This window comes from Nuphar pumila, chromosome 4, assembly GCF_984573655.1.
Source record: "Nuphar pumila chromosome 4, dmNupPumi1.hap1.1, whole genome shotgun sequence".
Lineage (NCBI taxonomy): Eukaryota > Viridiplantae > Streptophyta > Magnoliopsida > Nymphaeales > Nymphaeaceae > Nuphar > Nuphar pumila.
In genome coordinates this window covers 117768147-117782576 of record NC_143252.1, presented here as the reverse complement: position 1 = coordinate 117782576, position 14430 = coordinate 117768147, and the positions used below count along the sequence as shown (strand labels likewise).

The window sequence follows — 14430 nt, the reverse complement described above, 5'->3', positions numbered from 1 at the left end:
CTTTTACATTTGCAAATTTACATGCAGAATTAATAACATAAGCTTGCACATCAGCATGCTAAGCTTTTCACGAGACCACCGCCCACGACAACATAGAACAGTGTGGTAAAACAACAAATCTCACATTTGATTTGTTGCAATGCATCAAAATAACTAAATCAGAGAACGACTGGTTCTCGAGGCTCACCCAGCCCCTGATGATCCCATTGACCATCAATGCATTCATAAGCAAAATCATCAATCGCATGCTTCTATGCATTATTTTTCACATGCTTTTCAGTGCACTTTCGTGTTTTTGCAAATTTTTGTGCATAAACACTAAATTTATAAACATATGCATGAGTTCGCACATATCCAAGTTAAAGATGCATGCTTCCAATAAATGCTTTCATTCCATACACATGCTCATATCCCATGTATGATTTTATTTAGCCTATGCATTCATGTCAATGCATGCTTTAACATACATGTTCATGTCACATACACACTTTGATGAAATTACACATTTTAATCAGCATGTGAATCCTTCAAGTGGTGGTGTACGTGTCAATACATCAAGTTAGTGTACGATATGCATAAGATGTAACTTTGCAGCAAATACTTTGATTTTAGCTAAATGTGTGAAATGCAGGAAAACAAAACACATCATGCTCTTACACACATAGGTCTGAATATCAGGTAAGCATAAATATGAAAACTTCAAGAAGAACTGAACCTTACACAAGCTAATTTAACTCAGCCTAAAATATTTAGTTTAAGTCTTGGAAAACAGCCTGTACGATAACAACTGAAAACATTTACATGTTTAGCTAAATTATGATAACACCTATAACGTTTGTGTCATGGGTGTATGCCTAACAATCTTTGCACGTCCATATGCCTCTTAATTACCTTGTAAATAGATATGACAGGATGCATGACATTAATCAATTATGCTACCAAGAAATTTAACAATCACGAAGCACATGACCACTTACACATGAGTATAAAAATAAAAACAAAAACAATATAACCATGCAAAGCTGGACTAACACAGGTATAATGTAGTCTTATTTGAGAAGCAATGACCCAACCAATGCACTTGGATGAGGCTCCACAGCCACCAGGCTGGGCCTGGCAGGCCAGCCGAATTCGGCTGGGCTGTCAGCCAGCCCACATAAAAGAACAATAGATTGTCCTAACTGATCACCATATTGCTATTTGATAGATAAAAGAATAATAGATTGAGGAAATATTCCCCATACCTAGAAAAATGCTAGGAAAAGGGTGTACAGTGCACTAGTTGAAGTAGAAGGCAATGTGCAGCTTTAACCATCTTTTCAAACCCAAATTCTCTCATAGAGAAGCAACCAAAGTAAGAAAGCTTGCATTTTGTTTTCTTTAACAATACATGTATGTCAAATAATGGATCAGGACCATAACATACCATACTGTAGTTCATGTTATTTGTATCTTAAATATAATCATCAAGATGATTATGAATTGCAAATGACTTGAGAATGATGGATCTGTATATCATCCTTTTACAGAGACAAGCAAACTATCACAGGCATTTCCCCCAAGGAGATATTCCAACTCTTACACCTCTGTAAACTTTCAGCTCCAAAAATGGAAAATGGACATGTTTTATGTTTTTGATTTGGTTTCCACAAGAACACAAATGACCAACTTTCAGATTAGCAAGAATACAAACATTCAAGAATATGGTTTAAACAGCCAAACCAATAAAATAGACCTCCTTGAAATAGAGAAAAATCTAAAGAAAGTTGATGACAAACCAACTGATCCAATTATGCCAACTTAAAAGCAAGATAGCACCCATGATAGTAACCCAATATGCTGCGGACAAGTTTCCAAAACCAATAGACATATCAAAACCCTCCACCCCAGCAAACCAAAATCAGGAAAAGTTTCCCAATCACAAATCATGAAAGGCTTCCCAACATAATAGAAATCTCACAAATATGTCGATTTGGGGTTTCCGGCGCCTCAACCCCAAAATCTGCCTCTCTTTCCAATGATTCCCCTAAAATATTCCATGGAAAGCAAATCTGCACCCTCTTTCTCACTCGAAATCAAGAGGAAAACCCGTACCTATTTAAGAAATTTTCCTGCGATTTCCGGCGATCGGAGGCACGTATGCACAGTCGGCTGGGGCCGCTCCTTGCTGCTGCCGTGACGTGGAGATCGCTGGAGGTCGGCAATGGTGGACGTGGGCTGCCGCAGCTCGCCGGCGACCTCCTCTCACCCAACTAGACAGAGAGAGCGATAGAGGGAGAGAGAGATCGAGGGAGAGAGATGAGGGAAGGGAGAAACGAGGGAGATGAGGGAAGAGGGTGAGACCCCCTCTTCCACCTCCTATTTATCGCCGAACCCCCCCTTCTTGCCGAGATGGGTGGGGTTTCGGTTACGCCTGCGTAACCCCCACCTCTTGCCCCTTTCTTGATTTGTTGAAGACCTAACGGGCAACCCTTATCGGGTTGCCCCTTTCTTTAAAAAGGGTTACACAGGGGGTGCGGCTCGGGTCCGGACCCGAGGCCCGTAACCCGACCCCCAACCATATGGATCCATCAGTTGGATCCGAATGGATCCAACTGTGGATCCTCGGATAATTAAATAAGTAAAAAATTTAAATTTTATTCATATATTATGTTATTAGTTTTATTATGAATATGGATATAAAGACCATTTTATGGATCTTAGATCCATATGTTGGATCCAAACACGGATCCAACCTTAAATACTCGTTTTTTTCTTTTTTTTTTTCTTTTCTTTTATACTATTAATTATTTATTTAACTATTATAAGTATAGTTTTAATACCCCATTGTGGGTTATTTACACGTTCTTTTATGGATCCGGTAACGGATCCGAGGCCCAAATTTAGAAAAATACCCGTTATTTTCAAATAAATTTAAATAAATAAATTACAAAATTTGAGGTTATTACAATACAAGAGTATGTATTACAAATCCAACCATGATAATAGTATGATTTTCATAAGGAAACATGTCATGCATGAGAAAAAACTTTGCTTAATATTAAAATCGTATGCTATAACTAAGTACTATAAAGTGCTCATGCATGAAAATATTAATATGCATATTCAAAACTTAAAAAAACTCATAACCTCATACATTATCATATAAGGCCACTAAAGATGCCGCACACAAAAGATAATTTAAGAGTATGCATGCATTCAAATTTCAAATACCAACAAGTACTCATGCTCTCAGAGACTAAATCACTCAAGTACATATTAAATATAGTTAATTCAAAACGTAAGAATCAAACTAGATCTCATATAAACACACATGCATATCACGAAAACATTTCAAAAAAATAAATACATATTGTAAATTACATCAAAATATATAATAAGACTTTAAATCAAACTCAATAAGAATGCAATGAAATCCAAGGACAATGCTCAAATAAGTTTAAAAAAGAAACATTTAAAACCTTTTTTTGTAAGAATAACATCCAAGAAGACATACCAAACAATTTCAAAGAGTTCGAACATTTTCTTATTAACAAGCATAAAACAAGAAAGTTCCAAAAAATCTTAAAAATTGATGAACAATTTTAATAAATTTTCAAATATATGATAAATAAGTGCTTTCTCATGCATAAGACATGAGATAGACAACACAAGCAAAAATAATTATATCTATATAAAAATTAGCATACATACCGGATCAAGATCTCCCTTTAATCTAAGCTATACATCGGTCACGAGTCCTTCACGAAGCACGGATTCAAACCAAAGAATCTCAAGATCCCAAGAGGTAAGATACCAAGAAAGTTTTTTTGGCTCTAATACATTGTCACGAAGTGGCACAAAACCCGAGTCACAACCGAAAGACAAAAAAAGGAACTAAAGCACAAACATAATTGATTTAACAAAAAAAACATATTTATACATTCACAAGAACACTAAGGAATAAAATAAATATTTTTTATTAATAACAAAATAGACAACAATCACAAATGAAACTCATTACAAAACACTCAAACACACACCATTATGTACATCCATCCTCTCTCACCTATACATCATAAGGATGAGTAATATATAAAAGAAGGTATAACGACTAGTTTGAGTAGTCAAACTGGCCGTTAGAGATAGTCCTAATGGCTAGTTTGAGTAGTCAAACTAGTTGTTACTTGTTAGAGTAAATCTCAACATCTAGTTTGACTATTCAAACTTGCCATTAAAGCAAATCCTAACGGCTAGTTTGACTAGTCAAATTAGCTGTTACAAGCCCCAATGGCTAGTTGGTCATTAAAAAAATGACCAAAAAAAAAAACAAAAACCAAAATAAAATATTTAGTCAATTTAATAATAACAAAAAAACCTAATCTAACCTAAAGTATACCATAAGTATACTTACTAATCTAATAGGTATACATAGAGTATTCCTATACTAAAAAACATAAAAGGTATACCTTGAATACAACTCAAATTAAATGTACAAGAATACACATCATAAGAAAAAAAAAACAAACCTAAAGTACACTTAAGTGTACTTTGGTGTATACAAGACAAATACAACATAGAGAAATGCTACATATATTTTAACATGGGCCAGGTTTGGATCCAAAAATGGTCAGACTGTACCCATGGCCGTGTAGTTCCCTGTTGACATGGGTATGGAAGGCTCCCATAATCTCCCATGTTACATAGAATTGATTCACATGCCAAAATAAATGTCTGAAAAACCTTGCTTAAATGAATTCTCCCATAAGAGAGATAGAAGTCCCTTCCTGAGGTGCTTCATTAGCAGCTTAGCACTTATGTTGTAATCAGATATCAGCAAGCATGTTGATTAAGGTCCTCAAAGTCTGAACCTGTTTTCAGATTTTTACTGGCTTTATTTGTTGAAGTCTTTTGGCAGAATTTTGTTGATTAAGGATTTGACTCTTACTCCTAATGGCTCTTCTATTATCTATTACAATAAGATTTCATTTATGTTGACAGAGAACAGTATTTGGTTGCATTAAGAAAGTCTCTTTATCTTAATTATTACAAAGAACACTGCTATTGTGAGAGATAATGGCTTACATTTTGATGAGAATGTTCCGGATTCTCACATCCACTTCAGGCTACTTTCCTGTTACTTCACATCTAATTTACTTCTGTTTTGTTGTTTAGGCTACCATTTCCAAATCCTGTTATCAAATAAAGTTTTGGATCATTCTTTTTCACGAATCACTTACACTATCAACTACTATATTTCGATATTCATTTGAAATGATATTGCGTCTATTTTCTCATTGGTCATTTAAGTGTATAACTTGGCCAAAATGATCACACGTTTTTGAAAACTTGATGTTCTCGTAAATTTTATTAATATTTATTGTGAAGAGAAATTAGAATTCTCTGGGTATCTAGTCTATGTCTCAAGTAAACAGTTTTTACTTTTGTTTCCTTTCAGACAGAGAAAGTGGAGCTGGAGGCTACTGTAGTTGGTGAAACTAAGGACAGGGACATGGGAATTGTAAATGGGAGATTTAGTGGTAAGTTTTAAGGATGCGTCATCAGTATCTATGGTTGCTGTTTAACATCATGTGACTTTTGTGCAGTCTTTTTCATTATTGGTGCTTATCTATTCATTTGCATCTTTTACAATTGTCAACCAGTTCATACAATATCTTGTTCATTCAAGTTTCCTCATCTTAATGTGTGAAAATGGCAAAGCATTCTGATCATTAGATATATTTAATGTTGCTGCATAACTTTGATGTAAATTATTTTCATCATTGTACCAGTCACTTTCATAATCAATTTAAACTGTGGATTTTAGCTCCCATTATCTCTTTTCTTTTCTTTTCTTCATTTATGCAGATTTTTATTCAATTCTGTCAGAGGGAACTGGTACGGATTCTGAAGCAGATAATGAAAGCCAAGATGGTCCAGATGGAGAAACTGATGAAGATGATGGAGCATTTTTTGATACAAAAGAATTTTGGGCATCAGAGTCTTTAAGATGTTCATCGACTCTCTGTGGAGAGTATAAAACCCTTTTAGATTTCAGGTATCCAGGCTTCCCAAATGATGCTGTTGTAAGAATAAGAACTGTAAAATTCCCCTATGTTAGAAGGAGGACCAAATTGCCTGAGCCAAAAGAAAAAGAAAAGCCTGTTGGCCTATGGTCAATTATCAAAGAAAACATTGGGAAAGATCTTTCTGGAGTTTGTCTTCCTGTCTATTTTAACGAACCGCTTTCTTCCTTGCAAAAGTGTTTTGAGGATTTGGAGTATTCTTACTTGGTTGATCAGGCATCAGAATGGGGCAAACAGGTTTGACATTCATTACCTTTTAAATTTCTGACATGTTGATTGATACATGGTGAAATTATTTTTTCTAGTCATAAAAAAATCCAGATACTTCGTAAAACAGGATGCTACATGCAAATTACCAAAACAATGCCTTCTTTAAAGATTTGGAGAATGATTAGAGCTTTTGTAAATTTTAAAAATCTGAAAGGCTATAAGGAATTCAAATCTTTAAACCGTAGTATTTTGAGAATACATCACAACAAATATGGTTTTATGAAAGCAAAAATACTTTTCATTAAATGCCGTCACATGTTCATGCAGGAGGTTGTATTGATATTAGTAGAAATTACAGTCCTGGCTTAGGCATTCCTTCTAGATTTTGTTCTGCTGGTCAAGATGTCCAAGAAACTTATCATTGCGTGAATCTAAAGAACATGGTTAAGACATAAATAAAAACCATAGTTTTAAAACACAGTGACTCTTGACTCGGCTGGGTCAACCCGGTGACTCGGTCAGGTCATGTTAACTTTATATTTTATATAAAATATGTATATAGATATATACTTTAATTTTTTTTATAATATGCTATCAATATATTGTATATAATATGCTTTATATGGTATTTTTATAATATGTTTAATGTATAATTTTATTAATATATGTATTACCATATTTGTATATATAATATACATAATATTTATATTATATTTCATATAATATATGCAATTATATACAAAATATAATATATATGTATATATATGTGTGACAGCTGAGTCATGCTAAAACTTGGCTGACTCGACCGAGTTTTGTTCATTTCTGGGTGATTTGCTTGGTTGACCCAGTAAATGTCCGAGTCAAACTGAAGCAACCGAGTCACTGGGTTGACTCGGCAAGTTTTTAAACCATGATAAAACTACTGTGTTATCAATATGGCAAAGAAACAGTAGTTCACAATGGGTTACAAGGAATTTAAAGAATAATGCAGTTATAGGTCATTTATATGTAAAGGATGTTACCCATGAAAATATATTTTATTTGCGCATCTATTTAGTGTATGTTGTGTCAAATTGGAGGTTAGTGGAAATGGTAAAGTTCTTCTTCAAACTTATCTACAATGTGCTCTATGCTATGAACTCTTTTGATTGGTCACTCTGAAAATACTTGAGGAATTCCTTTTTGGAAATGTGTTTGATTATGGTATTAGTTGGCACATCAAATACCTACTAGTGCTGTTTGTCCTAGAATGCGTGTCAAGTTTTTAGGAGTATTGATGTCTATCTCTTCCGGGTGCACTTTTTAAGTAGACCTGTAACGACCCCAACTCATACCTTTGTAAAATGCGGAATTTTTTTTTCTAAGAGTTGTGAAAAACTTCCCAGAGACTCGGGGTCCTTACAGTTCCAATTTCAGTTGGATAACCACACACCACAAATAAACTTACATTTATCATCCATAATCAACCAACTAAATTCTTTTATTAATGAATCAATAAGAGTCTCATACTCAATGTCAAAAGTGAAATAACAACTGCAGGAAATAAGAACTAAAAGAAACAATAGTAGAGTCACTCTGTCCGTAAGTGAAGCAGTCTGAAGCAAATGTGACCCTCGTATCCCCTCAAAAGCGAGTCGATTTTACTGATCACCTGTGTCTGGGAAAAACCAATAAAAGAAGAGGGTCAGAAATCCGAAGAATTCTGCGTACAGGTTTCCCTTAAGAAAAAAAACATAAATAAGATCCACGTAATATTTTTGAGGAATACTGTTATAAGCAATTCATAAGACAATGAACCATCCATGCAGAAATAAACTAAACATTAAGCATGAGGGAACACGAAAGAAGTAACATTGATCAAAATTTAATCAATAAGGCAATTAAATTAAAAAAAGATCAACATCATGCAATGATCAACATATAACAACCAATGGAACAGATAAACATGCATGATCTAATGCATAGCAAGAATGTGCATAATTTATGTGCAATGCATGAACCCTTTATTATCTTTCATTTAAGCTTCCCTCTTTCCATATGCATGTCCTATTAAATGCACACAACTTTTAAGTTCCTCTTTTTAATTTCCATTGCCCGCGAATACACCAAACGAGTACAATCTCCGAGGTCAAGTAGGGTTCCCGGGGTAGCTTCACACACAATTTGTATTTTATTACCGGGTTCCAAACTTAGCCCTCGACCGATATCAGGAAACAACACCATCCATCGAAACCTTGGAAAACAGCATCCAAAGTCGGGGACACCATGGAAAACAGCATCCACTGGCACCACTTTATTGGTATACCAAAACAACAACAGCTGTGTCAACACACACCACCCCCAGAAAAAGTGGCGGACTATCCCTAAATCCGTGGCCAGGAGAAGAACCTCAATATCGGGTTCAGGAGCAACAACACGCACACGGAGTTTTTGTATCCTCACGGTTTCCCCCAAACCGCAACATCCAAGATTCCCACACTACAGCAGGGACATCAAGGAGAAATGAATTACACTGTTCTTTACTTTCTTTTATCTTGTTATTAATTCATCTCTTTTACATTTACAATTCAACGTGCAAAAATTAATAACATAAGCTTGCAAAACAGTATGCCAAGCTTTTCACGGGACCATAGTCCGTAACAACAAAGAACAGTGCAGTAGAAACCATAATATCACTTATGATTTGCGCAATGCATTAAAATACTAAAACAAGGAACAACTGGTTCTCGAGGCTCACCCAGTCCCTCCGATGGTCCAATTGGCCACCAATGCCCTCAGAAAAAAAAATCATAAAGGGTATGCCACTTAAGCATTCTTTTCACATGCTTTTCAATGCACATTCATGTGTGCCAACGTATCAATGTCTATGCAACACTAATAGTTATATGCACTCTTATGCACGTCCCTATATCTCAATTTAACCATATGTATGATCCAACAAGTTCAGTTAAAGCATTGAGAACAGGTTATATGACAACAACCAAGGATGATTACATGTTTAGCTAAGTCATCATAGCACTCGTAACATTTCTGGCGGTAAAGCTTAAAATACAATGTTTCACAATTATATAGCATCACATGATTCCATCTAAAATCGGCATGCCATACACAGGTTCATATTGAATCAAAAATCTTAATGACAATAAAGATTAAAACACAGTTTTTCTTTTTCTTGTGTAGTGCCTATATACAGCCAGCAAAAGGGTCGGCGACGGTTGGGTTTCAAGGGTTTGTGCAGAAGACTATATTAAAAACTTGGTTTATTCACAGTTAGGATCACCATAGGAAATACATGTATACTTTTGTTTTAACCTGCTTAAACCTGAAAATTTCTAAAGTGAACCCATAGTCGTCGATTTTCATTCTTGGATTCACACAGAAGCTGCTTACTATACTTTTGCTATTTAACAGTATGTAAGAAGAAAATACCCATGGTACACACATGAGTCTTAGGTTTGGCAATTGAATCATAACTAAAAAAAAATTCTGTTATGTACTGAACACAGATGAACATTGAATCCTTCAAAAAAAATCGAACAGACAATGCACTTAACATAGAGATCACAAACTGTTATTGAACTTAATACACCATTTACACATAACAAGTGGCTGTAATTACTTAACCATTAAGATTGTAACATAAAGCCTACAATCAATATTCACCATCATTTTAATCAATTCTAAGCTTCCTGCCCCACCTATACGATGAGAGACTAACAAATTGATAGTATAGCTGCACCACCAAAATTCCTATCTATATGAGATTTAGACGTTCCTTGGTTGATGCTAATTTTGGAATTTGAATTTCTGTTTGAAATGGTTATTATATATATATTTTTCGGTAATAGAGTTGTTTATTCAAAAGGATCCTGTAAGTGTATATCTTCCTCCATAAGGTCTGAGAGTCGTAGTTCAACGACCCGAAACTCCACCCATCAACGGTCCGAAATCCCCAAAACTGTCGATTTGGGGTTTCCGGCACCTCAAGCCTCTCTCTAATGATTTCCCTAAAATATTCCATGGAAAGCAAATCTGCACCCTCTTTCTCATTCAGAATCAAGAGGGGAACCCGTACCTCTTTGCCGAAATCTCTGGCGATCGGCAGGTTCAATCGTTGCGAGAGAAGGGTCGGCTGAAGTCTTCCCTCGCTGCTGCCGTGACAGGGGTACCTGCCGTAGCCTGCGGTGGCTGCGGCTTTCCGGCAACCTCCACCTCTCTGATGCACGCCCACACGAGAGAGAGAGAGAGAGAGAGAGAGAGAGAGAGAGAGAGAGAGAGAGAGAGAGAGAGAGAGAGACCCTCTCTCCACTCCTCCTTTTATACCCACTGAACCCCTTCTTCGCGAGATGCAGGGTTCGTTACCCCCCCCCCCCCCCCCCCTCCTGCTTCCGATTCTTGAAAACAAGAATCGTGTTCTAAGCACGATTCTGTTTTACGCCCCCCCTTTATAATTGAAATCGGGTCTGGGTCCAAACCCGTGACCCGCGACGCTGGGTCCATTTTAATAATGGACCCGGTTTGCCTACGAGTGACGGATCCTCAGTTGGATCCGTTTGGATCCAACTGTGGGTCCGACCCTATATACCAAAATTTTCTCCTTTTTATTAATATTAATTATCTTTTAAATTTAAAATTAACATTATTCATATAATTTAACCCCTCATTTTGTAGTTTATTTACAGATTCGGGTATATGGATCCGAAAGGTGGATCCCGGACCCATCTACGCACCCCTTTTTAAATAATTATTTTCCGAATTATTTAATTAATTAAAAAATATTGTACTTACACATACATATCAAGTTTACAAAGTAAATTTATTCGAAAAATCCCTTTATGGGTTCTGGATCTGAAATTTGGATCCCAGGCCCAAATCACTCTGTTATGAAATATATATTATAATATATTTAAATAAATGCCTAAAAATTCTGGTTATTACAAGACCTATCCAATGATTGATATGTCCAACTGATTTGAGAATGGAATCAACTGAAGTATCCATTTTTCTATGTTGAAGGAGTCATCCTTTCCTTTGGTTGAATATATTGTTACTTCTCATTCTAGAGAAATAGAGTATCACACTATGTTTGGGAAGAGGTATTTTTAAGGGAAATGGTGAAAATGATTCAAGGGAAAATTGGAAAAAATGATTTATAAGGAACTGGATTTTTTTCCCTGTTTAGAAGCACCTAATGATTCCTCCAAAGATTAAGTCCATCAATTCTTTTGGATTCTCAAACTTGTTTGGGGCACTAGTGAGAGAAATCATGGATGACTGAAGGAATATAAGTAATTAAGAATGAAGGAATTGGTGAGGGTGGATTCATTGCCTTTTTTTTAAACCAATTCCCTCTTGCCAAACAACTAAAAGCAATTTTGGGAGCCCTTGTGTAAGGCCCGAAAAACTAACAACAACTTGGATTCGGGTTGGATTCGGACCCGGACCGACTCGGGCCCGGACCCAACCTGAGGCTATTGCCTCCCTCGTGTCTTTTAAAGACAGCGAGGCAGGGCAGGGGTTTCATACACGAAACCCCTTCCCCTCTGCTCTCTCGTCTCTCTCTCCCCCGACCGCCTCTCCCACTCTCCTTGTTTTTGCTCTCCGACGACCCACCGCCATCGGCGACCTCCAGGTACGCATCCTCGCCCTTCTCCTTTTCTTTCTGTCTCTTTCTCCCTCACCTCTTCGTTGTGCAGGGAGGGGGGGCCGAGCCGCCTCCCTGCTGCCCTAAATCGCAGGGGAGGGGCAAAGCCCCCCTCAGTGTGACTCCTTTTAGCGAGGGAGAGGCTGAGCCCCTCCCTGTGCCGTGTTTGGTAAGGGAGGGACCGAGCCCCTCCCTGCGCCGTGTTTGGTAAGGGAGGGACCGAGCCCCCTCCCGGTGCCCTCTGGTTGTAGGGGAGGGGTCGAGCCCCTCCCTGCTCCCTGTTACGGCAGGGGAGGGGTTGAACCCCTCCCTACACCATCTTTAGCAGGGGAGGGGCCCAGCCTCCTCCCTGCTCCCTGTTACGGCAGGGGAGGGGGTCGAGCCCCTCCCTGCTCCTTGTTACGGCAGGGGAGGGGGTCGAGCCCCTCCCTGCTCTCTGTTTCGGCAGGGGAAGGAGGGGGGGGGGGTCGAGCCCCTCCCTGCTCCGTTTGACGGCAGGGGAGGGTCGATCCCCTCCCTGCTTCCTTTATTGGTCAGGGGAGGGGTCGAGCCCCCTCCCTACCTCTGCTGTTTTTCGACAGGCAGGGGCAAGGCCCCCTGCCTCTTCTCTGGCGTCAGGCAGGGGCTTCGCCCCCTGCCTATTTGTTACGGATTTTCCTTTGGATATCCGAATTTTGTACTATTTGGAAACTTATTAAATGAAAGTGGCTTTTTCAAGTGTTTTGCAAGTAACATGGATTGTGCGTTTTGGTTCTTTTAGCTAACGTGCCCAAAGTTGTCAGCTTGCCTTTCTGAATTTAACAAAAGAATAGTTTTCCGCTGATTTCATAAACAAACTCTAAAGGAAAGAGATTTTTTCTAGTATCTTGCCTGTTTTCTGAAAGGTTCGCAAGTTTGAAATTTTGGGGCGTTACACCTTGAGTTTTAAAAACCACTCAGACTCCCTTTGATTCTTTGATGCCCACCTGCCAAAGACGTCGTAAAACAATTGGATTAATTAACTAATCTATTACTGCTCTGATGGCTTTCAAATGATGAATATTGTTGGTGTCTTGAGATTAGAAAATGTACAATAAAAGACTTCTGGTTTATAGCATTATTAGATTGAAATATAGTCTATCATGTTTGAAAAAGAGTGACAAATGGTGGAAGTGATATACTCTTTGAAAGGTTGCTGAGGGACATGTTATCTTCTTGTAAGTTATATCAGCAGAGTTTTTGGATGAAAGCAACATGAGTTTTATCCAGAGCCACCTTCTGAAGATAATATTTGATATTGATAACCTAAGCTTGTTAGTGCTACATGAAAAGTGACTTCTGGTCTCTTAGTGGACTCTGAAAAAGTTACAATTTGATGGATACATGAATGAGGGATATCATGGTTGTTTTTCTCCAAAATCTTGGAGACGACATCCTATACAAGGATAGTTTCTCTAACAAATTCCTTCCACTATAACTTGTAAGAAACGACTCAAAGGTTGAGACCTACGGAGGAAACTTTTCATTGCTGATGATACAAATATGACCTTTAACATTGGATAAGTTGTAAATATAACACTCCGAAATTTAACCCAAATTTTGAGGATTTTTTTGTAACGGAAATATTCAAGTTAATCGGGTTAAACATTTCAGGCACATTACAGGAATCATCAAAGCAACTAACATTCATTTCATTTCTAATAAAACTTAAAACATAAGTTCAGAGTTCAGAATAACTGAATGATATAATTGACAATATTCAAATTAAATTTAAACATCTCGAGAACACAATAGATCATATATCCAGATCCACGTACCATCCCACAACTGCTCTGGATCTTTATTCTCCTGAAAAATAATAAAATAATTTGTGTCAGACTACTATGATTTTGTAGAGGTACTATATAACAAGTGTGCAAGATAGTTGAATAATTAAGAACAGTAATATATGAGACTAAGCATGTCATATCTACACAGGGGAACTAGTCAATTGTAAACCACAGTATTTCACGAAATAGCATAAAATGAATCATTACATGAACAAGTAATTAATCAGATAACTCATCACATGCTCAAGTAACTAGACACATGTTTGAATAACTATTAACAGGTTCAAGTAACTGATAATAAGTTCAAGTTGAGGTAACTAATAGCATGTTCAAGTAGGCTCGAATATGAGCCCATTTTGCGAGAATTGCAGGTAGCTTAAACTCAACAGTCACTAAGCATCAATGAAGCTGTAAATAATTGCAAGTGACAACTCCACTATCACCAAGTCATCAATACTGTATTAAAGTTTCATATGAACATGATTGGTAATTTGCATAGTACTAACGTCTTATGCAATTTTAAATTTTATGATCAAGAATTTGCAAGACACACATATTCTAATGTATGTATTTCATATTGCATAGGATTGGCAAATGGGTATAGTGCTAACAACTTATGCAGTTTTAAATTTTATGAGCAAGAACTTGCAGGATACACAACTTTAAAGTATGTATTTCATATGCACAGGATTGGCGAATGGGC

General features: G+C 37.1%; 1 protein-coding gene across 3 annotated transcripts in view; it reads left to right on the top strand.

Moving 5' to 3' along the window:
- The window catches only part of LOC149840779 (oxysterol-binding protein-related protein 1D-like), an 89714-nt gene that overhangs the window by 57111 nt on the left and 18173 nt on the right, over positions 1–14430 (top strand). For 2 of the 3 annotated variants that reach the window (XM_090003325.1, XM_090003323.1), the window contains 2 exons: positions 5438–5519; positions 5848–6302. In XM_090003325.1, coding sequence (XP_089859451.1) covers positions 5438–5519; positions 5848–6302 — 537 coding nt within the window. The remainder of the gene's footprint in view (positions 1–5437; positions 5520–5847; positions 6303–14430) is intronic. The other variant, XM_090003326.1, reaches the window with a different exon arrangement.